Source organism: Plectropomus leopardus, chromosome 17 (genome assembly GCF_008729295.1).
Source record: "Plectropomus leopardus isolate mb chromosome 17, YSFRI_Pleo_2.0, whole genome shotgun sequence".
In the NCBI taxonomy this organism is placed as follows: domain Eukaryota; kingdom Metazoa; phylum Chordata; class Actinopteri; order Perciformes; family Serranidae; genus Plectropomus; species Plectropomus leopardus.
Window position 1 is genome coordinate 30270016 of NC_056479.1, and position 24803 is coordinate 30294818.

Here is a 24803-nt window from a genome sequence, read left to right on the forward strand (position 1 = left end):
TTTTGGATAATTTTCTAACATCATGTTGGGAAGGTCATTATCTTTTCTTCCATTCTATCATCAAAGAAATCAAACGAATTTGCCTCGGTTTCAAAGGGTTAATTACACAGGCAAAATGTGGAGTCATTTTTTAACATTAATTCCTTCTCTGTGATCCTCTGACCTTTTCCATTTTTGTATGCCAGCGACTTCTCGATGAAGTCTGCANATATTTCTCCCTTGTTTTTGGATAATTTTCTAACATCATGTTGGGAAGGTCATTATCTTTTCTTCCATTCTATCATCAAAGAAATCAAACGAATTTGCCTCGGTTTCAAAGGGTTAATTACACAGGCAAAATGTGGAGTCATTTTTTAACATTAATTCCTTCTCTGTGATCCTCTGACCTTTTCCATTTTTGTATGCCAGCGACTTCTCGATGAAGTCTGCAGCCTCTTCAAAGAACACGCTGATGTCGAAGTGGTCGGTGTCGCTGGCGGGGACGCCGTGGTAGACGATGCCCGTGCCGGCGTAGAACTCGGCGTTGGTGTTAACGTGCATGAAGGAGTTTCCCTCCGCGGCGTTCAGGATGTGGGTGATTCCCTGACGCTTGAGACGCATCACGTTCATCGCCACAAACCTGCAACAGAGCGGTGAGCAAAACAAACACACCACATTTCATCCACTCTTACCAGCTTGCTTTTTATACAGAATATATTCACATAAACACCCATTTTTACCCATCCGTGGGTACCTAATAGTCCCAGATACACTTTCTTTTTGTTCAGCTGTGTTATTCTCAGTAAGGTTGCCGCTAACGATTATTGTCATTGTGGATTAAAGGGCTGATTCTTTCCTAAATTAATGGATTAATCCTTTCGGCATTAAAACATAATTATGGCGTGAAGCAGCCCTGTGTGATGATATATTCAGGGTAAATAAATTACTAAGGGTAAATAAATTACTACGATTATTAGAATATCAAAAAACATGTTTAGTAAGGTCACGGTGACCTTTACCTTTGACCTATGACCACAAAACTCTATTCAGTTCATTCTTGATTCCAAGTGGACCTGTGTGCCAAATCTGAGGAAATTCCCTCAAGACCTTCTTGAGATACTGTATTCACCAGAATGAGACAGACAAGGTCACGGTGACCTCTGACCACCAAAATCTCATCAATTTATTGTTGAGTCTAGGTGAACTTTTGTGCCAAACTCGTGAAAAATTCCCTAAAGTTATTTTTAAGATGTTAGGTTCACAAAAATGAGACAGACAAGGTGACAATGATCTAAGACCTTTGACCTATGACCACCAAAATCTAATCAGTTCATTGTTGAGTCCAAGGGGACGTTTGTGCCAAATTTAAAGACATTTCTTTAAGGCGTTCTTAAGATATCGCATTCACAGGAATGAGACAGACGTGAGGTCACAGTGACTTTGACCACCAAAATCTAATCAGTTCATCGTTGAGTCCAAGTGGACGTTTGTGCCAAACATTTTTTTTAACTCCTGTCATGGTTCCTGCATTCTCCTCCTCCCCCTCTCTGCCAGTAGTGTTGGTTTTAATAAAAGTTATTACCAACTGCCAGTGAGTTGTACTGTACTGCATCTGGGTCCTCAATATACCCCTTACAACTCCCTCAAGTTGATCTTGAGATACTGCCTTGAGTCAAAACTCTAGTTCACATACTCGTACTGTCAGCAAGAAACTGAGACCACGTTTAAGCGACCACTAAAAATGGAAAATACTTTCATTTTCATTTCTAAAAAAATCTGCATTTATATGATAACATTGTGAAAACGATTCTCGTGTATATAGATCACCAAAAACAACCGAAAACGCTGCAGTATGCACGCCAGGCCAGTAGATGGCGGTGTAACTTTGTAATGACGTACAATAGAAGAACATCATGCACATGAAGGCGTTCCTCCACAGAGCGGTGAGAATAAACAAACAAGGAGAGGACGGCGAGCGCACGAGAACCGACAGCGTTAATAACCTCAGTAGAGTCACAAACAGCTCAGCAGTCCGCCATTGTTGTTGATGTCGCTACTAGCCATGCTGTTTGTCTGAAACGTGATGCGTGAAGTGCGGCCGTGACGTCACCGTTCTCACATTATCAGCATTGCCAGTTTCCACAGCGACAGAGAGGGTGTGTTTTCAAAAGATCACAGTCTTTCAAAGGTTTATTGTTTCATGCAAGAACCGTTGTCGTGTAAACGACCCCGGAGAGTTTAATGCAAGAACCACTGTAATGAAAAATGCCATCCTGACCTTGAAAAAGGGTGTTTGCACCTTTAATCTTCCTGCAGCCCTTTACATGACACTACTGACACCAGCTTTAAGCCTTAAGTTTTTATTTTTGGCTTTGAAAACATTAATATTTCTAACTAACTTTTCCCTTTTCTTCGATAAAGATGCACTCTGCTGCTTCTCGCTGCGAACCGCTGGGATCGCTGCGCCGCTTGGCACCTCCTGCCTCTCAGATGTAGAGAGCTAAAAATAACTGCTGCGAATACCGAATGCAACATCACGCCTCCACACGAGAAAAAAAGTCTGCCAGGCTTTCAGACTGTGAAACCAGGACAGAGAAAGAAGCGTGGGCGGACGCTCTCCACAGGGCCGTGTCCATGCGTTTGTGCGTCCCAGCCTCTTTGTGAGGTCCGGTATAACGGACACGAGCGTCTCTGCCCCGTCCATTATGACTCCTTTGGGAGGGCGGGCAGGTGGAATAAAGGAGGCGCTCGAGAGGTTTTCTCTCCCTAAATGCACGGTCATGACTCACCGCGCCGCAGAAAACATCCCATCTACCAGTTTTAAAGCTTTTAGATCTGAGCATTTAAAATTTAGAGCATGCATTTTGCGTGCAAGCCTGGAATAAACAGTGCGCTGCTTTAGAGAGCAGGACAGACCGTGCTGCACATGCTGCAGAGATGTGAAAGACTTTTCCTATCTCACCTCTGAACTGGAAAAAGCTTCTTCTCTGCTCCTTAGTCAGATTGGAAATGATGTGTTTTCAAGCTTCTTTAAGTTAAGAGTCATAAGTCATTAAACTCAAATTACACCTTAAAAAAGTTTTATGCCATTTTAAGTAGATGTTGCCACGCTGAAGTTTGTGCAAGTGATCGTTTTTGGTTTTAATTAGCTTTGATGTTTTTAGCTGTTCTTGTTAAACATGGCCTAAAAGGAACCCATGTGTGAAATTGGGCCATTGCTCTCATGAGGTTCTCAGCAGTTTTGGTGCAACATGCAAATTACACAACAGTTAAATCTGGTATTAATTTAGAGGCATTTGTATTTAAAATGATGCTAAAAAGCTTCTCCAGCATGTTTTCGGGGACTGTTCAAGCTCGCTGTATAACTGCTGAAATCTAGAATTGATGAAGTGATGTTTGTAAAAAGACCAAGTCTGAGCCGGACTTCAGTTAAGCGACCCAGTAATCCTGTTACCCTGCTTCTTTGGACAGTTCAGGATTTGTTGTCCCTAGTGGACTCCCCTCATGTTAACAGAGCCTGTAATGTGAATTGTGGGTATTAAAATGTGGAGCAATTGAGATATTTTAGAGCATCAGGGCACTAACAGGTTAATCCCAGCAGCTATTTTAGGATCCTGCATCCTGCCAGCTCTGCCTCCTCCTGTCTCTGCTCTGTTTTACCCTTTTTGAAAATTCCTCAATCTCTTCAAAAATTTAACGCGCTTCAGTCAGACACAAACAGTCACGGCTGCAGACATTAAAACAGGGAAGAAAACATATTTTCATATAACCTAAATTAACCCCTCACATACAAGAAAAAGCACACAGCGTGCAGCAGCGAGTTCCCAATAATCACACTGTTAATTATGACATGCATTTGCAAAACTACTTCTAGATGTGTCTGGAGCACATTTTGGATTCAGCTGTATTCTTGTTTACAGATACACTGCACTTAACCCTTTGAAACCTGAGAAAACTGGATCGACGTCTCTTAAAAACATGGAAAGAGGACAATTAGAAATGAAAGCAGAAATGACCCCCCAAAATAGCAACAAATTAATATAAAGTGTCAAGAAAATTACCTGAAATAAGCAACAACAAAAGAAAGAAAGAAAGTAAGACGGAAATTTTGAAATGACCAAAAAGAAGTGCTAAAATAAAATAATAATAAATATAAATAAATGATAACATATATTTTACTGTAACCTAATTCTAAATGTATAATTATAATACATATAGATGTATTTTTTCCCTACTTATTTTATAATTTTTCTAACAATTCTCCTGCTCTGTTTTTAAAAACATAATTTCCAGTTCATTTTTTGTCACCTTTTATTTTCATTTTTTTTTTTTATTCATTTATTCTAATTTTTTGTTTGCAAGATCATTTCTTGCAAACTTGCTGATTGTCTTTTCCTCATGTTTTCAAAACAAACAAAACCAAATTCACAGCTTAAAGAGTTAAATTGTGCCATACAGGATTTCAGTGGTTATAATATTGTGATAACCTCACTCAGACACGTTTTTTTGTGCAGCTGTTGTATAAATACCATCGTATCCGCGCATGAATAGAGTGCAGGTTAATGGGATAATTCATGTGAGTTTATTGTTGTATTTTAAAGGTGAAACTGGTTGAATGTGTGCGGTTTGTTTGCGCTGCGTGACCTGAATCTGAAGCTGACACGCCGGCTGAAATGCTGTCAGTCACATATTTGGAGAAAAAAAAGACGAAATGATCAAAGACTCACGCGTTTCCGACGTAGATCCGCGGGTAAACCTCGTGGAAGTGTTTGGTGGGCCAGCTGTAGAAGCCGCGGTCGTCGGTCAGCAGGTCGTTGAGTTGTTGCAGAGTCACCTCGAAGCCCGGCATGTCCAGTCGGTCCGGAGCCGCCGCTGACTTCACCTGTTGGCTGTGTTTATTCTTCATTACCGGAGAAAACCGGAGAAATTATTTCTATTTACGAGCTCCGGCAGACCGGAGGGAGGAGGGGGAGAATGTGGCGGGCAGGTGTCGGTTTACCGGTCCGCTCCGTGCGCCTCCAGCGCGCCTCGACACTGACGGCGGCTCGGTGCTGTGACGGTAAACACACGGGCAGGGCCGGGCAGGGCTTCTTGAGGGGCCCGGGTCAGGGGTTCCCCACCAATGGGGGGCAAGAAATTTAAAGAGATGGGAAAGAAAAAATTTTTCAATCCAAGGGCGAATAGGTTTGGTTTCAGAAGTGCATCCCTATAATAATTTTCTTTTTGTCACATAGGCTACGGTTTGCCTTTCTTCTTCTACTTCTTCTTCTTCTTATTATATTATAATAATAATAATAATAATAATAATAATGATATATTAAATATATATTAAAAAGCTCAAATATATATTTTTTTTTAAAAATTACATAAAAAATAAAAAGACTACATCACATAAAAGCAAGTCCATAAATTGGAGAATACCTTTAGAAATAATAATAGTCATAAAAGATGGACAAAAAATGTTTGCTGTTGCAAGAGATTATTTTTATTGATTGCTTACAAAGATTTTAAAGAAGTATTTAAGTTGATAAGAAATACCTTCAAGAAAATGTGATTACATTTAAAGTGCAAATGCTGCAGTTTGTCATCAGTCAAGCATCAGGGAGAGAAATGGACGGTGACGTGATTTTATGCGTCACATCTGCTGCTAGTTTAGAAAGCTTTCGGACAAGAGACGAGAAGGAGTCACAGGAGAGACAAATCAGCAGTTTGTGGCCACAGTTTATGATACCAGACCAGCTGGAAACATCTGGAGAAGTGTGAGCATGTTTGTTCCTCATTAGCAAAAAATGGCATCGTTTTCAAAAACATGGGAAAAAAGGCAATGACGGACCTGGCAAGAAATATTAGAAAATTATTAAAAAACTATGAAAAATATTCAAATTATATAATTACTATAACTTTGCACATACAGGTATGCATATAAATACATTTTCAGCATTTTATTTGTAATTTTTCAGTTTTTTTTTTTTTGTGTGTGTGGCTCTATTCAGGTAGTTTTCTTGGAACTTTTTCTTGCCTTTTTTTGGGCCATGTTTTCGGGATTCAAAGGGTTAATACCAATGATTTTCCGAAAGTTCACAGAGACGAAACAGAGACAAAAGAAATCTGTGAAAAACAAAACAGAGAATAAAAAAGTGGAAAGTTTGTCAAATTTGTGGGAAAAAAAGGAAAAACAACCTGGAAAAAGTGCTTAAAAATTATAATTAATCTAATATAATTTTAAATATTTTATTAATACAGTTTTTCATATTTTTTCCCCGTAAAACTTTCCCTAGCCTTTAAAATAATTTTATAAATCTACATTTTTATTATTATTATTTTTTTTTTTTTTATTTTTTTTTTACAATTTGTGGAACATTTCTTACCAGGTTGCTTCTTGACTTTTATCCCATGTTATTTGAAAAAATAAAAATAGCACAAATTTTCTCAGTTTAAAGGTTTAAATAACTGTGAAAGGTGTCTGAATGCAGTACAAAAAAATGATATAACTCCAGGTTTCAAAGGGTTAAGTCAATAAGGAAGCTGTGTAGGAACTTTTGCTCATTTTGCAAATTTACAAGGGAGAGAGAAAAAAAAAATATATATATATAATACATATATTTTTAGTATCGATACATTCACAACAAGTACTGAATTGGTAAAGTCAATGTTTTTTGTTGGCCTGATCTCCTCTGCTCTCTCCTACATTCATACTCTGTTCTCTCCTACATTCATCATCTCTGCTCTCTCCTACATTCATCATCTCTGCTCTCTCCTACATTCATCATCTCCTGTGTGTGCCATGAAACTCCTCGTCTTCACCGCGTGAAAGTTTGAAATGCCGACTACTCAGTATTTAGGATATTAGCTCAGATTTCTAGCAGGTGCTAATGTAGCTGATAGCTGCGATAAAAATCGATTCGATCTTCAGCACATCTCTGGGACTTTTGCCACCCGGCAGCGCAGCACTTTGAGGAAGCTGTCGATCTTGTGGGAGTCGCGGCGGAAGCAGGACAAGAGGAAGTTGAAGTTGACCAGTTTTGAAATCCTGTCCTGCCCGATGTCGTTGCCTCCTCTGTAGGGCAGCGAGGAGATCGTCTGAGCCGCCGGACCCATCTGGGAGGAAGATAATAACAATAACAATAACAATAATAAATAATAATAACAATAATAATAATAACAATAACAATAAATAACAATAATAATAATAAATAATAATAATAATAATGAAAATAATAATAATAATAATAATAATGGTGAAAATATAATAATAATTGTGATGATAATTATGGTGAAAAAATAAAACAAAACAAAAAATAAAAATGAATTTAAATAATAATAATGAAATAAAATAAAATAAAATAATTTGTCCACACACTTGCGCACCTTCCCGGACAGGATATCCAGGCCGTCTTCGAGGCTCTTGGAGTGCTGCTGCAGCTCCTGGATCTTGTTGGATATGGTGCTTTGGGCCGGGTGGGGCAGGCTGTTAGCGGAGGTGGACAGGACCACCAGGGGGGTCGGCCCAGGCTTGGAGCAGAGAGCGAGCCAATGACAACAGGTCGGACTCCTGGAGAGGAAGTCAGACAGAGAATAATGAGATGAAACCGTACGCTGAGGCGTATCCGGGGAGATGAGGGATCTAAATGTTGAGAGAAGGCGGTCATATTAAACTGCAAAAGTCTGCACGGAAATATGTTATCATCTAAAAAAAAACAACCGAGAAAGATGTCCTTTCAGGACTTCCGTAATAAGAAGTAAGCGCCGCGGTGACTCACTGATACTTGCAGAGCCTGCTCCTTGTCATTGGGCGTCTGCAGAGAGGAGGTGTGGCACATCGAGGGGCGGGGCATGATCATCCGACCTATAGGAGGGAAGTGAAAGTCCTGCAGCGGGACAGAAGGTGATTATTATATTATCATGCGACTTATGTTGCATTTTATTACCACGATGTGAGAAAACGGGACTTATATTGAAGTATAACGGGCTACGTTCAGACTCAGGGGAATCGGTACAGACCAGGTCGTGGGTGAGAGTTGAGCTGAGCGCGTGCAGTTTGTCAGAGCGCTGAGAGGCTCGGTCGAGCAGGTCACTGATTTGGACGCCGCTGCACGCCGCCGCCAGATACAGCACTGCAGAGCACAGAACAGTGATTTCCTGGTTCACAGACACCAGCAGCACGACTTTATCATATTTCACTGTCTTTGAATCAGTCGCCAGAAAGAAAATGTTGTCACTTTATGTTCCTGCAAACCCTGAAAGTGTTACATTTGTACTTTTCCTACGTTTCAGATCAGCGTTTCTAAAGTGACGACGTATAAGAGCTAAAATTCAGTGGCTGGAGGCTGTGACACCTTTTTGCTGCATTTTCAGCTGAGTGGGTGTTTTTTTTTGTTACCTGTTTTTCAGAGATAATGCCTGAAAAAGTGGGTGGTTTTTTGCAGCGACATCGCTGTGCTTCCTGATGGGTTCTGACCCCAAAACCGAGTATTTTAAGCCCAAATATGATCTTTTCTTAAAGTGTGTTTCGTGTGCATTAACTTAATTTAACCACCGTGTCGATGAACTTAAATATTTGACTTATTTTCTGCCTAATATTGTGCAAATGTAACATAGTTTGCAGAAATGTACAATGCCAACATTTTTTTCTTGTGACTGGATAGTTTTTAACCCTCTACAGACTTAATTTAATCAATAAGTGATTAATAAATTGAAGAATTTTATTGGCTTTGAAATGGCAATTTTTAAATGTAAGTATGACAGATCCTGGATTTTAAAGCTTAGAAAATTCTAATATCAACATAGTGATTGATGTTTTATTTACATAAACACTTATTTGTGACTCTGATCCCTTAAATTTGGTCATAATAATTGTAACCAGTATATTTGGCAACAGTGTTTCTAAATATCTATCTCTTTTTTTAAGGGAAAATGTGATTTTTCGCCGAAATACTGTATATCAACTTGTTTGGCTGATAACCGATACCAATATCCATACATCCACTTTTTTCTCCACCTAATTTGAATGATCATCAAGTCTCTTCTGTTGTGGACTAAACATATTTTCATGATGGCCCAATCATAAATATATATATATATATATATATATATATATATATGATGTTTTTCAATATATGTTATATTAATTAATTTTGCAAAATAAGAAAAATATTTAAATGCAGAATTTGTGTTTCATGCACTTAGTCAATAAAAATATATTTATATTGTTATTTATATATATTGGTTTATGATATTGACAGAATGTTGGCAGACATTTCATTTTAAAGCCAATATCTGCAGATATAATCACTTACGTCTAATATTGGTCTGGTAAGTACACATTGTATAAATTTTTTTTTTTTAAAAAAACCTATTGTACTGGAATAGAAATAATAGAAAGCATTATAGAGAAAAAAAAACAAAAGAAGCTGAGCTCATCTCACCGGGAATGAGGAGTTTGCTTCCAGTGTTTCTTCTGTGATCCATCGTTTGTCTTCTGCGTTTGTCGTTTCTGTCTCTCTTCATCTCGTCTCAGTTTTATAGTTCATCCTCAGCTTCAGTTTTTGGGTTATTCAGCAGTTTGTGCTGATTGTTTGTTCCCCTTAATGAGAAACATGGTCAGGAGGTTTGAATGGATGCAACAGACAGGACGCTGTGTGTGTGTGTGTGTGTGTGTGTGTGTGTGTGTGTGTGTGTGTGTGTGTGTGTATATGTATGTATTAGGTTAAATAAAAACACAGATGTTCAGTGTGTGTGATGTTTGGTAAGAGCACTGCATCTTAATTTATTAAATTACTGATGGCCGTTTAAGTTCATCACTGACCGGATGTTTCCATAGTAACCGGGCAGTTCAGCCACCTGCAGCTGTCTGGACACTTAGACATGACAGTGAGAAAAAAAAACAACTTAAAATAGAGTTGCAGAATGCAGCTGTTTCCTGCCCTGCATCAAAATCGATATCTGTAATATTGAATTGCTGTTTAAATATTCTTTTCTTCTAAAAATCAGATCCTAACATCCAGAATATTGTTGTATTTTTTTTTTATATCATTTATTTTTTATTTTATTTTATTACAGCTTCATATTTACATTATTTATTTACTCTTTTTGTTTTTCAGTCAAAAATGAGTCACAGAATTTTGATGCAAACACTTTTTTTTCCGGACAGAAACACATTTACTGCAGCTGGCCTGCAGACATCAGCTCCCAGAAGACAAATGAGTTCATGGACAGCTGCGAGAGCTCAACGGGGACGTCTGGTGGACATCAGTGGAAAAGCAGGTCCAAAATGACACACAAAACAGACTAAAAACAGAAAGAAGAAGAGGTACGGACAGACAGAGAGCTGGGACACACACTCATAGATTAACGTGACATCAGTCGCAAAATGTGCTTTTCTGACTGTGAAGAATTTGTTTTATAAAATGTAAAAACGGTATGTGGTAAATATCTCATCATTTTGGCTGCAAAACTTTTTTTTTTAAGTTTCTGAAAATCCCAGCCCGCAGCAGCACAGACATTTCCAACGGTCCGCTCCAGCGCGCGGACATGTCTGACAACGCGCTTCAGCGCGCGGACATTTCCGACGCCCCGCTCCAGCGCGGACATGTCCAACAGTCCGCTCCAGCGCGGACATGTCCCACAGTCCGCTCCAGCGCGGACATGTCCAACAGTCCGCTCCAGTGCGCGGACATGTCTGACAACCCGCTTCAACTGGAGCAGTTTTACAAACTGTCTCGCACCTGTGAGGTTTTACAACAAACACACCTGTCATAGCGCGTAACCAGTACACACGGAGGTGGCTATAAATAGCGCTCATACCACTGACTCATCACATGCACCTGTAAGCCAGGTATCACCAACTGACGGACAACGGTCCGGATCCGGACCTAAACTTTGTCCTGTCCGGACCTGTGCGCAAATTTTAATAAAATGTAAGAATGAGAACAATATTTTTTACGGAGTACTGCTGGTTAATTAGTGGAAAAATAATGGAAAGCCACATTCAGAACCTCTAACCGACTCTCACAATCTCTCAGTGTGCATGAATTTACCTGAAGTTTGTTTAAGATGGAGTTTTTGTATTGATAAAACCGTCTTGAAAATACTAGTAAAAGTAAGACAACATAAGGACAAAATGAATGCACATGATGCATAACACAAGATGGAAAATAAAATAAATAAATGATACTCACTGACATTATTAAAAATAAAGCTAAAAAAGAGTATAAAATACATAAAGGTGTAAACTAACATGGAAAATATTTGTTTTTTTCCTCACAGCCATTTAACATGACTCTTAGCTTTCTTGTTGTTTGATAACCATAAATAAATACAAATATTTGCACGAGGGCGAGTAGAAGTTGACTTTGGGCAGGAAGCTACATTTCTGACTGACTTACCCGGTCGGACAAGTGAGTCAGATGTTTATTGATGCCTGAAGACAAAAACGTTGAGCCCTGCAGAAACACAAGGACGCAAATGTTAAAAAAAAAGAACTATTTGGACTGAACACCAAAGAGTTTTTTTACTGCGTGCTACCTTGATGTTTCGCAGGTCAACCGGTTTCTTCTGCCTTTGCTACAAATTGAACATTTTAGGAATGAAAATACAAAAAATTACTATGAGCGCTGATATTTCCCCAAACAAAGAGACAGCAGATATAAAACTGTGCATGAAGGGATGAAAAAGTTTTCCTTTTGTTTGTCAAACATTCATTCAGAAACAAAGATTCGGTGTTATACTGAAAAGAAAAAAAATACAAAAAAGTACAAACAAAACAAAACAAAAAACTCAAGAAAAGAATTTTTTTTTCTAAAAGTCATTTTTAATTAATTGACTAATAAATAAAGTTTTATGGACATTTTATCCCACATTTATTGATGATATCTGTCATTCGCTTATTTTCAGATCATTTCCCCATCACCTTTAAATTTTTTGGCAGTTTTTGGGACATGTCTTGCAGAGTTGCTCATTATGTTTTTTCCCGTGTTTTTGAACCAAATCAAACCAGTTTTTTTCACAGAACTTTGAAAGCTGGTGAAAAAAAACACCTAAATGCAGCGAAAGAAAACTGATGTCGATCCAGATGTTAAAATAAAGACGACAGAACTCATTTTCTGTAGCAGATTTGTAAAAAGTTCAAACTAATGTTTAGAAGCAACTTTGATAATTTTGAGGAAAAGCCGTGACGCTGAAAGTGGACGTTGTTGCGTAACTCTGAGCTGTTAAATAGGAACCTAAAGGTTAAAGAACAGGACACTCCTCAGAAAGTTACACATCAACTCTCCGCTCAAGGACACTGTGGACACAGGTCGTCTTGTTCAGGAGGTCACCGGTATTTTTCCCATGACCCCTTGCTTTAAACATCACATTCTGCTGCCAGTCTGAAGCACATGCGCAGCCCGTGTGTGACCTACACTCTGACTTTGAGGGATTTTATCACCTGTAAGGTATGAAGACCGCTAAGAGACACCATTTCATGTTCAAATCCCCCAAAAACTACAAACTGAAGTCCACTTGTTGTCAGGAAAAACAGGCTGCTGGTGTCGTGTTACGCAGCAAAAATGAGGGCGTGTGTGTGTTTGGCGGGCGAAGTCAGCATGAAGCCTGGAGGTCTAATGAGTGATGACTGTGCATAGATAGAAGCCAAAAAACGGGAAATAAGGACTGAAATAAAGACTGAAATAAAGACTGAAATAAGGACTGAAATAAAGACTGAAATAAGGACTGAAATAAAGACTGAAATAAAGACTGAAATAAAGACTGCGAGGACACAATGTGAGAACCACAGGAGCCATATTTCACTTTTTATGTGCTTGCATGTCCACCTTGCCGCAGTCCAGCACAGACATGCAGACGTGCTGCACACATGTGCACATGCACAGCCCCCCCCCCCCGCTCCCTCTGCCTATAGCTGCATTATCTTTATATACATCCATACATTTAACCCGCGTGGAATCTCAAACAGCCATGCCTTCTTTTTTAGTCCTCTCCTTTCAAACTTCTCTCTCAATTGTACTTTTTATTCTCCCCTTTCTCTCGTCCCCTCCCCCCACTGAGCCTGCCTCCCCGCCGCTGGCAGTGCACATACCATGAGCACACACATGCACACACATGCACAAAAGCTCGTAAAGCAGAGCTACACACCCCCCAGCCAGAGAGATCACATTCAGTTGCAGCACACTGAAGCCCCTCTCTGCTCGCTCCTGCACTTTTTGAGCCGTCACTCTCAGGACCAAGGCGCCCCATCTGCAGATAGGTAGGACTTCATGGGTTTGTTTGATGAATTCAGCCTCTTATGACGAGTTTCTGCACAGGGAGACACATGTGTTGCTCAAAGTACACCATGTTCCCTTTTGTCTGTATGCACATGGACCCACAGGGAGGCGTGCGGCGAGCTGCCCGTTGACCAGGGAGGAGGCTTTTTTTGTTGCTCAGAAACTTTGCAGAACCTGTAGGATTTGAAGAAATGTCAAGAATTTCCTCTTAATATAATATAGCATGCATATATAGTGTTACTTTTGTACTTTTTTGCTACTTTATGGTGCAGTTTGAGTCTAATTTGTGCCTGCTTTATCTGGTGTCCTCATGCCACACATTTTATTTATGCATGAGAGCTTTATGTCTGCAAGAGGTTTTTCCATGCAGGGAGTTAATTGGTTGGCATTTTATGCTGATGTAATTTAGGCTCTGCACACTTTTTTTCCTCCTCTTTTTGGAATATGAATGAGAACTATTTTAGGAAACAGCAGAGGCCGGTAAATGTGAGCTGTGCATGTTGAGCAGAGGTTAAAAGTAGTAGTAGTAATGAAGTTTTTAACCTTTTGAAATACAGGCAACAGCAGAAGAAATAACCCCACAATAGGCAAGAAATTAGTAAAAAATGAAAGACAACTACCTGAAAATTAGTAAAAAATAAAATAAAATATACATTTTGAATTTTTAAAAAAGGCGATTGAGACATGTGAAAGTGCTCAAAAATATTATAAAATCTGCAAGAGAATTTTAAATATCTACTTATGATTATTATAAATGTAATTTCTCACTAAGCTTTTTCTTCTTTTTTCCTTAAACATTTTCCCTAGCTTTATAATTTCAGGTTGCTTATTGCTTTTTTTTCCTTCCATGTTTTTGGAAGAAATCAAGTTTGCTCAGAGTTTAAAGTTTTAAATACCAAAAAAGTGATGCAGGGTTTTCCTGTGGAAGTAGTTTGGAACTGGGAGGCGCTCACGAGGGCATGAGGACTACATATCCCATGAGTCATAGGTTGCCTTAAATTAGCAGATCCTCGCCAGGTGTGCAGCCGGTGTAAAGGTCAGAGATCCTTCAGAGAGCTGTCGGTACGCACGAGACAGGTGAGACGCCAGGACAAATTTAAATCATCTAAACTCGCTTAATTTGTGTGTTTTGGAAGCAGAGCAGAGGAGTGTGCGCACTGGTGTCGGCGCAGTTTCATAATCAGGGTGCAAAGTTTGCAGGAGTTGATGAGTTTGCATTTCTGTGCACACAGAGCGCTTCTGCTGGTTTTCGTGCAGTTTGACCTCTGCAGCTGCAGCTGCTGCAGCGGCGGGTTGTTGTGTAACGTCGTCGCTCGTCTAACGTAACACAAGTGTGCGTAATGTGTCGCATCGACGGTGCATGAAAATGTCGATCACAGAGCTTCATCTTGTTAAAGGGCCAGTTCACACAAATCGCGTTTCGTCTTTTGTTTTGTGCAGAGCACGAAGGCGCAGAAATGAAACTGAGGCAAATGAAATCCACTTGTGCTCCGAGTTTCGATGAAAAAAAAAATCCTGAAAAATAAAAATTAGCATTATAAGTCAGTTATCAAAGGCAATGGTGTCATCATTATAATTCAAGCTTCTTTGTAGTTTTTTTTTTGCCAAAAAAAACAAAAAACATAATAGAAACTCAGATCATGTTTACTTAGATTATATAAAAAAGCTTATTGTGGGCATTCAGTATTAGTAAAGAAATAAATATGGCATTTCTGTTGTTCAACTGAAAAGTTCAGTTTATGGACAGAAAAATACACATTTTAAAAACTGTTTGTTTCAATAATTGTTCAAGCAAAAATTAAAAATGGAATATTATATAGTTCCAGGATCTCATATTGGAGGCATTTCTGTTTTTTTTTTGTTTGTTTTTTTTTTCATGACATTTTAAACTAAATACTAATAAGAGTAATTTAAAAAAAATATTTGCGGCCCTAGTCTGTCCTTTAAAAGTTCCATTATGGACATAAATACTTTAAATACATGCTTTTTTTTTCAGTGCAAATTGTATTTTGTATGCAAAAACTTTGCGTCACCGTTTTAGCTCCATAACAGATATTTGAAAGTTTGGATGAGAGATGCAACTAAACTTAAGATGATTCAGGACTCAGTTATTTGTCATTTGTTTGATGTATCTGCTCACAGTAAAAGACAAAATGCTTTTATGCCGGCCCACAGCGGTGCAACAGAAAATAATAAGATATAAATGCTAATATAGCTACATTTATCTAAAAACTTCATTTTTAATACAGCCTACTAAAACTAGACCTGCTAATAATTTAAATAATATAAATAAACTGGAACTTTCTTCCTTTTTTTTCAAACTCCAACTTTTATTTTTCAATGCCAAAACTCGCCGTCTCTGTCTTTGCTTCATACTCTTTGACCTTGAACAGCTTGTCTCCGTGTGTCTGCTGCTTCAGCTTCAGCCTGAATTAATGCCGTATACCCTCTACTGCGATACTAATCACGAAGACACTGGTGAGAGACAAATGTCCTCTTGTCTCTGTTTGTGTCCCAAACTTTGTGCTGTCTTACCGTCCCTCTCTGACCTCTGGAGCGTGCAGCCATGTGCTCAAACTGCAGCAGCTCGGCGCTAAATCTGCCACCAGGTGGCACAACTGCACGCAGGACGCACTCCATCACACTGTGACCTGTGCTGCAATGTAACTAAGTACATTTACTCAAGTATTTCAGCATGACTTTGAGGTACTTCTGCTTGAGTATTTTATTTTCATGTCACTTTATACTTCTACTCCTATATTTCAGAAGGAAATGCTGTATTTTTTCACTTTGCTACATTTATCTGACAGTTTTAGTTATTTTACAGATTAAATGAAATGAAATTTAAATGAAATAATAGAACCGTTTATGCAGAAAAGGCTGCAGCAATTTGTTGATTAATCAGTCAAAGGGCAGAAAGTACATTTAAAACTATTTTGTGTCTTCTATTTTATATTTTAGTTTTCAATTTTTTGAGTGTATTTTCTGTTGTTTTTAAAAGTTTAGTTTTGGGTGTTTTCTGAAATTTTTAGACTTTAAGATGTTGAGATGTTTAAGATGTTTTTGTTTTTTTGTGTGTGCTTGTATTTTCTTCTAAATTTTCTGTTTTTTTATTTTTTATGGATCTGTCTGTCTTTCTTTCCATCTGTCTTTCTTTCTGTATTTTCTTACTTTTCTTTCTTTCAAAATGTTTACTTTTGGGTTGTTTGTTTTTCTGCATTTTGGTGCTTTTTTTCCCTAAATTTTCTAATTTGATTTGAATAATTTTGAGTTTGGGAATATCTTTTTTCCTTTCCTTAGTATGATTTTTCAGTTTCTTCTGTATTTTGGTACCTTTACTCTTAATACTTAAAGTACTACTTAAAGTACAGTACATCATACTGTGTGCTGTTAGTACTTTTACTTAAGTAAAGGATGTGAATACTTCTTCCAGCCCTGCATTGCAGATGAGCTGTGAATAAATTAGTGAATGTCTCAGTTTCTGCACCTTTTTTGACATATTTGGGATTAACGGCGTGTAAAGTTGACGCTCAGGTGGGTGGAGCTCCTCTTGCAGCAGTTAGTGACCTGACCTCTTTTGTCCGTGTTGCCCAATCTTCAGCCTCTGCTCCTCACTCCGGGTCACTGCCCCTTCACCCCGGCCCCCCCGCCTCCGCCCCTGACCTCTGTGTGCACACGTGTGCTGCCCACTCACATGTTTATCTCCTCCCACCTCGTCCCGTGCGCCCTCCCCCTTCCACAAACTCACTCTCAACTGTCTCTCTCTCTCTCTCTGTCTCTCTTGGTGGCTCTGGGTCCATAGGCGGAGGACAGGAACAGGACAGGACACGCACCCTCAACACCACACAGCAGCACCGCAGACATGTCGGACTCTGAGACCGCCGCCGCCCCCGCCGAGGCCCCCGTCCCCGCCGCTTGCGCCGCCATCAAGGCCGACCTGGACAAATGGTAGGTGATGTTGTTTCTTCACTAAACTCGCGGGACGCTCTGCGTTCACCTCCTGAATGTTCTGCAAGTTCCTTCAAACGTTCGTATTCGCTGAGATGACCAGCTGAAAATGACGGCGCCCTGAGCAGAAACTCAAAAAAATTTCAATCATTTACAAGCTGTCCAGCTGCTCCACATCACGTCCAAGCTCGCTGCAAATATTACTCTAAGTTCAGGGCTAATCGAACCTTGCACCGGTTTAATGGCGACTGAATTATAGAGGACAGCATCATCCTAAAATGCGCCATATTAAAATGGAGTCTCTTCGCCGTGGTCGCCGCAGAAAACCACCAACAGAGATGCACGTTGAAATGTAACTGAACTGGACGTCCCTGCACTCAGCGGGGGGCGAGGGTTATGAAAACTTGGGGTTTCCTTTGTAAGGGAGAGTGATTTTAGGATTAATGATGTGCGGCAGCGCCGTGATGTTTGATGCTCATCCGCACGCATGGATGGAGGCTGGGAATCTGCTCACGTCACCAGCCTCCCTTTTCCCCCACAATTCCTTGCGTCAGCTTGTCCCTGTCGTCTCCTCTCGCCTCGTTTTGTCAAGGACACCAGCTCAGAGGTGTTTTTGGGGGGTTTGCATTTATTTGGAGCTGACACTGTTCTCTGTATGTGTGCAGAAAGATGTGCAGCAACACTTCAGTGAACATCTTGATTTCTGTAAATCAGCCGTTCGTTTCTCTGGAAGAGTTTCAGTTTCTGCAGACGGAGGTTGTGATGGAGGGTCACTGAACCGGAGCTTTTGTCTCTGATCTGCTGGATTTAAACTGATATTCTTAAGCCCATTATCACAAATCACAGTTTGCCTCAGAGGACTTTACAGCAGACACCATCCGTCTGTCCTTAGAGCCTCACATAGACGGACCCAAAACTCCCCCCAAAAAACTTTTTATTGTCATTCAGCAAAGACATCAGAGATGCAAAGCAGAACGAAACTACGAGCATGGCTCAGTTTCAAAAAACCCAAAACAGATAAAAACAAAGAGCAGTGTCAAAAATAGACATCAGGAAATAAATATGTATAAAAAATGAATTAAAAAAAAGTTGGAAAATTGGTAGAAAAATCAGGAAGAGCAACTGAGGAGACGGACAGACGTGCAATAGTGTCATAAAAAACAGTTATATAACAATAGATGATAAAATGATCAATAGGAGAGACAAAGAAAGAGAAGCAGAAATGCACAGCAGCAATGATGGTAACAATAACACAACATATGATACTCATAATAGACATAAAAATAATAAATATAATTATATTTGTAGGTGGCGATAACAGTCACGTGTATATTAAGAGTGGAGGCATGGAGGCATGTTGGCATCATCTCAAACACTCGAGGGATGATTTGACGTGTACATTTTCGTGTTTTGTTTCTGCAGAGTAAAGACATTGAGTTGTTGGTGAACGCCGTCCCGTCTGCTGCCGTCAGACTGTGGGTCTTGATAAGGTGACGATGTGGGCGTGAAGCCTTTAGATAAGACGACAGGTTGAGGCGGAGGAGGCGCGGGTGGTTACTTAATCGTGTGTAACAGTCATACAAGTGTCAACTGGACTTATTTATTAATGTCAGAGGATGGACCCATTTAAATTTACTGATAGTTTAACATTTCTCTGACAGGTCAGTGCTTAGGTATTTTGAATATAAATGATCTATAATAATCAGGGTTGCAAACTATAAGCATTTTCTTTAATCGATGAATTTGTAAAATGAATGATCAGTTAATCGTTATTCAAAAAAAAACATTAAAAAACTTGGCCTATTTCAAACAATAACAAATGCATTTTATAATAGAATAATAATAGACAGGACTCAGCACTTTTCTCGGCACTCAAAGACGCTTTATATGAAATGCAAAAGAAAAAACAAAAAATGTGCAGTCAAAGCTCACAGCAACATGCATATGTTTTCACGTTAAACTGTGAAGGATTAAGACCTTTACCAGATGACAACAGCTGCATAAAGATAACCAACAATTTTCACGACTTTTAGGTAGAAACTCTTTTATTTACAGCCAAATCTCTACTTTAACACTTTTCAGATTTTTTAATCAACTGCAGAAAAAATTTGGCGACTTGATTCTATTGTTTAGTTGAAGTTTTTGTTGTTGTTTGTAGAAATGTTCATTGATGTATGGTCAGATTTTGGAAAAGGCCAATGTTCATCATTATTATTTAACATATCCTGCAGGTTTTGTAACAATTAGACAAACTATTTCAGATTTAGAGTCTGATTTGTGTTAGGCCATGTGCTTTCTTTTTTTTTTTTTGCATTTGTACACCTCATAGTGGTCAGTTTGGATGGATTTTTCAGGTGTTGTATTTTAGGTACAACCTAAAGTTTTTTTTGGTGATTGGCTCAGCGGTTATAGAGTTAGGTCTATTTAAATACTGAGTCACGCCCCTTTTTTAATTTAATGGATCAATATTTTCAAAAAGCAATGAGATATCAATAAACTTTTGCTAATCTTTAATGAGCTTGGTCTAATAATGATCCACAGAAAATTTGGTACAGATCAGGTCTATGTGTTAGGAAAAGTTGTTGTTTTTCAGAAAATTCGTAATGGCAGAAGATGCAGACCTTCATGGTTCTTGAGGCGTTTTTTGTAGATCACATTGAGCTCAACTTGTGAGTCAAATTTCAAGTGAATCCGACTCATGCTGTAGAAATTATGACTGTTCAAATTTGACCTTTAATTATAGCGCCCCCATCAGGTTGACTGGAGTCAAATTTATCCGGTTTGCATTTGTGCACAACTTGGTGAAAATTTCAGGTGTGCACGATGTTCCAACTCAGGAGATTTTGCTGAAATATTTCTGAAGAAAAATAATAAATCGACACAAAAACGACACAGTTTCAGCCCCTGAACACAAAATAGCACAAAATGCACAGAACAGAAAACCATAATGTGGTTACATATTTAGTTATTGCATTTTCTACGTAAAACATTTTGTAAATGTTGGTGGTTGTTGCAGCAGTTTGTAGCATTTGGAAAATAATGCCAGACATGGTTTTGAATCCCAGTAAGCAGCTCGTCAGTCTTTGGTAGTGTGAGCTCTCGTGTCGGAGCTGCAGACATTGTTCAGTCCGGTCGAGGAGACGAATTTAAACTTTACTGCCGTTTGTTAAAGGTCTATACTGGGAACTCTGGCCAAGGTCGGCTCTCTATAGGCGGCTTTAAAGCGCCGCACAGGGTGTTTATGATGATAAGGAGGTCTCGTTGTGCATGTCGTGGTCTTGGGTCATTAGTGCATGTGGGCCGTTACATGCGCATATCAGCAACACATGAACACATGACACTGAAAGGTGGTCTGTCGACACCAGCGTATAAATCCTTAAAGGGATAGTTAGAATTTTTTTTTTTTTTTTTTTTTTTTTAATCTTTTTTTTCAAGTGGGGTTGTCTACATACAATACACATTAAATATAATAAAAAAATTTTAAATATAACTTACATTTATAACATATAAATGCTTAATAAAATATATAGTATAATATGTATAATGATAACATTTAGAATATAATTCGATTAATTTCTTAGCGACAGATTGATCGACTGTCGATTTCGGTAACTGTAATCATCACTGCCAGTGTTAATCTGAGGGCCACAGTGGCCCCTCACAGGATACCGCTGCATACTTGACCTGCTGGCCCTGCGTCCTCGACCCTCAGCTGTGAACTCGACATGCCGCGGCTGTTTGAGAACCGTCAAGATGTCACCGACCTCGGCTCTGGTCAACTATGTGCCCAATGAGCGCCTTTGACATCGTCTCCGGCGACGTGTCAAAGTAACAATCTGACATCGAGTTAAAGCCGCAGGTGGACGTGCTCGTCACTCGTGAAAGTACAAAAGTCAGAAAATAGTTTAAAGCCAGCTTTTATCATCATTTATGTTATATTAAAGGAATACTTCAGCCACAAAACGATGATTTGTATTTATAAGTTGTGAGAAAAATTAAATGCAGGAAGATTTTGTGTTTTGTGTTTGGCGAGTAAATCTGAGGCCACGTTTAGACGAGATGAAGACCCACTAAAAACGGGAAAGTCTTTCCTTAGCATGTAAAAACAAAACAAAATAAAACAAAAAACCAGTTTTATAATAACACTGCGAATTATCCTTGTGCATACGGATCCGCAAAAACAAGCAGGAACCGTTGACGTGTAAACGTCCCCTCAAAGCTCTGCATGTGGGGCGGCCTTTGTGTCGAACGCTCCCACGCATCATCACGTGCTGAAAGATGCCGCTCTCCGGTCGGATCTTCCGTTTCGTCGTCCCGACGCTCCCTCGGAGCTCGCTGTCGAGTCAACATGGCCGCCGGTGTAATCCACACCAGAACCTTCGTGTATTTATAGAGCGCGTGGACAGACGTGTGTCTGCATCAGGCTGTATGTGCAGCATACCGTGACATGTCCTATAGATCACGTTACCACTCCACCTGACACCTGCTCCTTTAAGCAGACAGCCACCCCTCACACACACACACACACACACACACACACACACACACACACACACACACACACACACACACCACACACACACACACACACACACACACACACACACACACACACACACACACACACACACCCCTCACACACACACACACACACACACACACACACACACACAGGCGGCCATGTTGTCCTCATGTGGAGGTGATCAGAAGAGTCTTTGCGCTCACTTTAGGTCACATTTGTTTCAGGATGAACTTTTCCTGACAGAAGAATTCGTCTTTTTTGTTTCGGTTCGAGCAGTTGTGACCTTGTCCAGGTCACGCAGAGGTCAAACATGAGCAGCAGGCTCGTGTTTTAGCCTTTAATCTGCTGCGTGTGCAGAATATTTACCTTCAGACGCGGCATCTTAATATTTTAATATTTCGATGTTTTGTTACGTGCCGATTTTTCCCTTCAGACGTTAGAATCACGGCAGCAGTGATGAAGAGCGGCTGTGTTGAATACTAGAAGAGAGGAATCACTGACCGTCAATATCACGATGTCGAGAATTACATCCAGACATCTTCACGAATTTTCCCAAAACTAAAAAAAAAAACATTTGTCAATTTCAAGAGTACATCAAAACAAGTACATCAGTGTTCAAATATATTTCCCACATACAGTAACACATTCCCACAGATGAGTAAAAAAAAAAAATAATAACAATAATAATTCCAAAAACGGTAACAAATTATAAATACCTGAAATACACAAATAATTAGCTAATTAATAATAATAATAATAATAATAATAATAATAATAATAATAAGTGATGTAACCGACGTCAAAGTAAGAAAGTAAAATGAAATAAAATAAAAGGCATATATACGGGAAGAGGGTGACAAGGAACTTAACATGAAACAACTCAAAAAAATAGCAAGAAAATAGTAAAGAGTTAATGAAAATTACCTAAAAATAAGCAAAACAAACAAAGAGCACAAATGTTGTGCTGTTTTTTTGACACATTTTTAAGTGTATAATTGAATTTTTAAATAATATCTCTTGATCCCCTCAGCCAATTTTCAGATAATTTTCTCGTCACTTTTTACTTATTTGTTTACTTGTTTTTTAATGAAATCAAATCGATATTCCCACGTTTCAGAGGTTTAAAGTTCGTTAAAGGCGTCTGAATGCACCAAAAAAAAAACTGATGTCGATCCAGGTGTTAAAGGGTTAAACGCTCAGTGTGGATTTGGACACAGGAGCTATAGGACCTTTACTGGCATACGCTGCAGTTTTTCTGCTAATATTTACCATGAAACCCCTCAGTAACATGTTAGTGGTGAGCTGGTGTACTTTGACACTCCAGGCTCTGTCGTACACACACACACACACACACACACACACACACACACACACACACACACACACATACACACACACACACACAAAACTGTTACTGATTGCCTGCAGCTGCATGTGCACACATGCGTGTACATTCTTGCTGGTGGAAACTGTGCTGGTTTTCATTTAGGAATTCGGTGACTCTGCAGAAGTCAGAAATCTGAGTGCTGTAGTTGAGTCACAGCGGCACGGCTGGGCCGCCCGCTGCACGCTGCACGCTGTACCGTCTATCGGTCCAGTAAACACACCTTAAAGTCAGAGTTTCTTTGATTTTCTTGACTTTGTGAAACGCAGCGAGACAAATCCTCTTCAAAACGCCCTTCAACTAGAGCAAGTACTCTAGCTTGCGGACTTTTTAATTTTAAGGATATTCTGTAAAATAGCTCCCAGCGGGGCATTTCCTGAGGATCGCCGGTTTTCCGGTGGGGGGAAAAAACATTTTGGCTGAAATGTGTCCTACTGATGCATTCAAGTCACAGAGCTGTTAGGGAGCATCTGTTTGTTTATTTATTTATTTATGAGAAAAAAACGTTATATCCGGTTAACTTACCACAAATCCAGAAGGACTTTTTTTACAGCACTGACCTGCTCTGGGGGTTTTTCTAGAAAGACTTCTCAAAGATTTTTAACATTTGTTTTTGCTTTTTTTTTTCCTAATCATATTAATGAATTTTTCAGCTGACAAAACAAAATTACATTTATTTTATGTATTTTCTTATATTCCTTTTAAAGTTTTTTTTAAACAATATTTTATTTAAATTTCAAGTATATAACATGTACATCAATGTAGAAATATATTTCCCCTCATACACACACACACACACTCCCACAGATGAACACAAATTAAAATGAACAATGAAAATAATTATAATAATCACTGGCTTATAAATTAACCAAAATACATAAATTATTAGATTAAAAAATAATGAAATAAATTAATTAATAGTAAAAGTAAAATGATATAACAGACATCAAAGTAATACAAATTAAATGAGATAAAATTAAATGCGTTTAAAGGAAAAGGCACGATCTATACTTTGTTATTCATACAAAATTTACTTTTCAATCAGAAAAAGCATGTTTTTTGTTTTTATATTTTTAGCACAAAAATGAGCAAGGAGATGATTGTTTCCTAAACCTGCTCAGATTCATAATCCTTTATACCAAATAATACCAAGATACTTACAGTTATACTTGTAAGTTAAATCTTAAGGGGCATGAATTATTAACAGAAAAAAAAAATTCTGCTACACATTTTATGCTTTTTTAAATTTTTTTCATTTCATTTTATTTATGCATTATTTGAATTTATTCATCGCCCTATTTATTTATACATTTTTTTATTCATATCTTAGTTTTTTTTTTTCTGCTTTTTTCAATCTTTTCTAAAATCTAAAACAAAATTTTTCAAACAAAGCAAAAATAAAATCAGCAGTTTACAAAAAGACGCCTTTTTGTTTTCAAGGTCACAACCTCTAAGTTTGAAACGCAGTTCAAAGACGCCCGTTATTGATCTGCGTGTTTCCCCGGCGGATATTAACAGTGCACACTCAGCCTTAATCACATGATCTCCCGGCTGATATTTGGCCTGGACATCATGTTTTACGGCTCGCACCTGCTCACTGATCCATTATGCATGTTGGTCCCAGAGGACGAGCTACAGCGAGCGCGCCGTCCATCTTTAATTCAGCCCTCACTTCCTGATTGTGTCCTGAGAAAAGAAACGATCCGTC

The 24803-nt window shown here is 38.9% G+C and overlaps 2 protein-coding genes and 1 long non-coding RNA gene across 5 annotated transcripts in view; 1 reads left to right on the forward strand and 2 right to left on the reverse strand.

Annotated features, from left to right (window-relative positions):
• LOC121956320 (dual specificity protein phosphatase 3-like) overlaps positions 1 to 5015 on the reverse strand; it is an 11926-nt gene extending 6911 nt beyond the window's left edge. The window contains exons 1-2 of the mRNA XM_042504466.1: positions 4707 to 5015; positions 387 to 619 (exon numbers count right to left, since the gene is read on the reverse strand). Of these exons, the coding sequence (XP_042360400.1) occupies positions 387 to 619; positions 4707 to 4885 (412 nt within the window). The 5' untranslated portion in view covers positions 4886 to 5015. The remainder of the gene's footprint in view (positions 1 to 386; positions 620 to 4706) is intronic.
• Positions 547 to 24803, forward strand: part of LOC121956321 — a 29417-nt gene continuing 5160 nt past the window's right edge. Inside the window, exons 1-3 of one of the 3 annotated variants that reach the window (XR_006106696.1) lie at positions 547 to 632; positions 10130 to 10288; positions 17044 to 17189. This is a non-coding gene — a long non-coding RNA (uncharacterized LOC121956321). Of the gene's footprint in view, positions 633 to 10129; positions 10289 to 12923; positions 13223 to 14224; positions 14319 to 17043; positions 17190 to 24803 lie in introns of those variants that run through there. The other 2 variants (XR_006106694.1, XR_006106695.1) reach the window with 2 other exon arrangements.
• Positions 6681 to 9474, reverse strand: prl (prolactin). The gene is given in 6 exon segments (XM_042504465.1): positions 6681 to 7077; positions 7348 to 7479; positions 7481 to 7531; positions 7740 to 7847; positions 7981 to 8093; positions 9405 to 9474. Coding segments are annotated over 6 exon segments (636 nt in total). The 5' UTR covers positions 9448 to 9474; the 3' UTR covers positions 6681 to 6888.